Source organism: Diplotaxodon limnothrissa, linkage group LG12 (genome assembly GCF_057381915.1).
Source record: "Diplotaxodon limnothrissa isolate DT_005_m linkage group LG12, D_limnothrissa_male_GT1.1, whole genome shotgun sequence".
In the NCBI taxonomy this organism is placed as follows: Eukaryota; Metazoa; Chordata; class Actinopteri; order Cichliformes; family Cichlidae; genus Diplotaxodon; species Diplotaxodon limnothrissa.
This window is the reverse complement of record NC_140607.1, coordinates 23327893-23331887: the sequence shown is the minus strand read 5'-3', so window position 1 is coordinate 23331887 and position 3995 is coordinate 23327893. Positions and strand designations below refer to the sequence as shown.

The 3995-nt window shown below is 43.6% G+C and overlaps 1 protein-coding gene across 1 annotated transcript; it reads right to left on the bottom strand.

The window, feature by feature from the left end:
* Positions 1 to 294: 294 nt before the first annotated feature.
* Positions 295 to 1738, bottom strand: LOC146621351 (glial cell line-derived neurotrophic factor-like). Its single transcript, XM_085368352.1, has 2 exons — positions 1510 to 1738; positions 295 to 881 (listed from the first exon to the last, which is right to left on the bottom strand). The coding sequence occupies exons 1-2, from the start codon at positions 1736 to 1738 to the stop codon at positions 295 to 297; spliced, it is 816 nt and encodes a 271-aa protein (XP_085224478.1).
* Positions 1739 to 3995: the final 2257 nt, after the last annotated feature.

Here is a 3995-nt window from a genome sequence, read left to right as displayed (position 1 = left end):
TAGATGGGAATATCAAATCCCACATAGCCAAGCTGTAGGCTGTAAAGGAAGTCATAGAAGCTGTAACCGTGCCGAGGTAACTCTTAAAAGTAATTTCTCTGGGGTGAAAACTTGTGTAATGCCACTTCCTGTTTATTTACTCCTATACTGCTAAATCCAAGTCATAAATCACCACATGCCAAAAAAGCTTCTGTGAGTGAAATCAAAACAAAAGAAAAAACACTTAACATTATACCACTATAGAGTGGGAGTATAAAAAGTTTAAATTACACAAAGCCTGACAAGTTGCACTCCCTACACGCAGCCACATCTTCTGGCGGAGTGCTTCCTCACGGTGTGGTAAACCAGGCTGTCGTCCAGAAACGAGAGATCGTCGTCGAACGCTATTGGCCGACAGCAAGCCTGAGGGGGAACGTCTTTGGCGGGAAGCCTCCTGTTGTGAATGAGGTTGTAAAGGATTTTGTCGTAGTTTGTCTCTGACTTTCTGCACGGTCCTGAGCAGTACCTGAATATCATTTCCTCACTGGAGCGGTAGCCCAGACCGAGGTCAGACACGTTGAGGTGGATCTGCTTTAGCACGCAGCCCTGTCCTCTACCACCGCCTCTAATCTTCCCACCTGCGCCAGCACTTCTAGATCCCCCTTCTCTTCTGTTACTATTTCGCTGGCTTGTCCTTTTTCTCTTTCTCCTTCTATGTCGGGTCCTGCTGTCAAAGTTATCTTTGGAGGGGGAAGAGATGGGGACGGCAGCGGCGGTGGTGCTGGTGGTGGAGGTAGATGAGGACACAGTGAGCGAGGAGGAGCGACGCATTCTACTGATGGTTACTTTGATGAAGTTCACCACATCTTCAAACTCATTTGGGAGGGGCTCCTCAGTGGTGTCTGAAACCAATTAAGAGACATGCATAAGGCTGGACAGAACACACTGTTTCACTTCTACACACCCCACTGGCTATTGAACACATGCAGTGCTGTGTCACTAAACTACACATGCACATCTTTAAATGATACAGAGGTCTCTTCTGTGGAGGCAATACTGATGGGCTGGATTTAGGTGTCTTACGAATGAGTCCCATTGTCACCAGACGCTTTTACGTTTAAGTGGGATTAAACAATGAAGACAACACAGCTACTATGTAGCCTCGTGGCACAAGTTACTTGATGGAAAATGAATTCCTAATTATTACCACTTGAAGTTATTCTTCTGAGGGGAAAAAAAGAGGCATTCATCTGCCAATAAACTGAGTATGATGAGACGTGTAACTGCAAAGGTTTTAAGACCATGATCAATCTGAATCAAATATTCGTTCAGCATAAAATAAAAGAAATTTTAAGTATAAGCAACTTAACTGGTGACCACTTACACATGTTTTCTATTTGTTGTTAGGTTTGCCAATTTTTGATTTTTTTTTCTCTTTCTGGTGGACACATCACCATCACGTCTTTAAGCAATTCACACAAATCTCATTGCAAATGACATATCGGGTTTGCGCACTTTCGCTACCCTCACATTTGTCTCCTCCAGCCAGCGTTTCGTCCCTGTTTGCGGTATCCGCGCGGCTCATGCTCGTGGAAGAAACAGACAGGCCGATCTGAACGGGCGGGAGCTCGGGGGGACTCTCGGCGACGCGCCCTCTCCTCTTGGTGGACGTGGGCTGCTGCGGGCTCTGGAGCAGCGGGCTGGCGTAAACGGCACTCAGCAGTATCAAACAAGTGGTTAGACTATCCCATAACTTCATTGTCCACTTCAGTCCGACAGTAGGACATGGCGCGATGCAAAATCAACAGGTATCATCTGGCAAAAGCGCTCCACGGACGTGTAATAGTTAGACTCATCAGAGCTACTGCCAGTCCAAATGGTGGTAATCGACCGTGCGCACTGCAAACTGCACGCAATCACTCACATGCCAGCTGGACAGCGAAACGCAATGTGGCGCAACATTCAGGGCACAGACGCGCAAACGCAAATCAGCGGCTCCTCTCTGAAGTTGACTCCAAAACGGGTCCAACAACACTTTAACGATGAAAACCTTTTTTTTTTTTCAGTCCTTCACTGTTTTCATTCAACACAGTTCCTGCTGCTGACTTCGGGCCATCTCTCTCACCATCAATCCTGACTGAGCTGCGAGGAAAAGCGAGAGAGCTGGGGAGTGCTGGTGACGTGCGACGGTCCATCCTCTGCTTCTTCCTGTCTCCACCCCATGCATGGGAACTATGCAGAAGGATGGAGGCCACAGACAAGACAGAAGCTGAAGTGTGGAGTTGGTGAGAGTTAAAGAGTTATATCACCAAGGAAATCCAGAAATGTGCCTCAGATGGGCGGGAGAAGTTCCATTCTTTCCGAACCAGAATCCCCATCCTGCTTTTCGACTTGGGTTGATATTGGACGGAAAACATTTTTCCAATTAGCCAGTCAAAACAGATCGAATAGATTGTGTCGCTCCTGATGAAGACCATGTGCTTGAAATCCCACAGTTCTCCACTTAATGTACTTCAGTGCTATTTAACTTCTAGAAGTTGATGTGACAACCCTTAGGCCAAGCATAACTGCGCCAGTAATTTCTTGTGTAAACCCTTTTCTCTCCCACATTAAGAGCTAAAATATGTCATTTTTAATCACGTTATGTCCGAGGAAAACTGTAGATTTCTCTTCCCATTTGTTCCTTTGTTGGTTTGTTTGAGGCAGATATTAAGAACTAATGGTCCAGTAGTCCAAAAGAACAGTTAAAAACAAATTGTCAAACATGTATGATTAGTAATTTTGTTTATAATTAATGCAGACATATGTGGATAAGCTAAGTGAGTGGAGTAAGTGGGTCAGGTTGCCTCCTCCACACTTCAGTGAAAATGCGGATAAGAGAAAGTCGGTTTTCATATCTGTTCGTTTGTTAGCTTATCCTTTTGAACATTATTATTAAGTGCATAAGGAACAGGGAGTTGATGAAAATCAGAATGATATCCAGTGACTTGATCTGAGAGCTTTATATGTGACGTGAAACACTCAGTGAAGCACTCAGACAGCTGTGATGCTTAAAAGCTCTTTAGTAAGGATAAATGTATAACGTAAACTGCATTTTCTTATATGATTCAAAGTCCAGATTGAAAATTTTTTTTTTAAAAATTATAATGGGGTCAATAAATGCTTTAGTTGGATTCAAACAGCAATCCTTTGGCTCAAGTAACCTTAGAGGGTGTGTGTTTTATTGTCAGGGCTTACATTTTAAAGCAAATCTGCTTTGTTTCTTCACTATCATGCATAAGAACATGATGCTTAGAATATAAATTGCAGCCTTATTGTTCAGTTTCTCAGGTTTTTTTTAAAAATAATCATTGCAGATAAATTGTAATCCCCTGGTTTGGTACACACAAGGTTTTTCCAAAAGAACATCTTTCCATTTCCTCCATCCCAGGTAGGCCTTATAGTTTACAGCGGCCCATGAACAAGGCTGATGTGAAATACACTTATCCGAAGCAGCATATGCAGATGTGTAAACATGCGTACGGGTCCGTGCACCCTTGAACTGTAGTGTTTCATGATGAATCATGTCTGTGTCAGTGTATGCCTGCGACAGCCACATTGTATTGTAATCACTGGACTACAGTGAACATGCAAAAGCGATTTGAGCATCTGAGTATGCAGTAACTGTAAAGTCATGCACAATAACAATCTTCTTCCACTCGTGTTTTTAGAAGTTAGCCTACTAATTACTCAGAAGAGGCTTCCCTTTCCACTGACTTGCTCACTTAAATACCCTGTCCTCAAGCAATTACGCTCGTGCCAAGCAACAAATACATCAAACAGATGTTCATTTCCCTTCTTGAAAGGCATGGGGGCTGCTCTGTACTCAAATCTGTCAGCCATTTTGAGAGTTTAGTTCGACTCACATACAATAAGCTAATTGTGCCGTGTTATTCCACCCATCATTGCTGGCCGAGGTGAAACTGAGGCCCCAAAATGGCTCGTGATAGCAAAACTTGTTTTAAGTAAGAAGATAT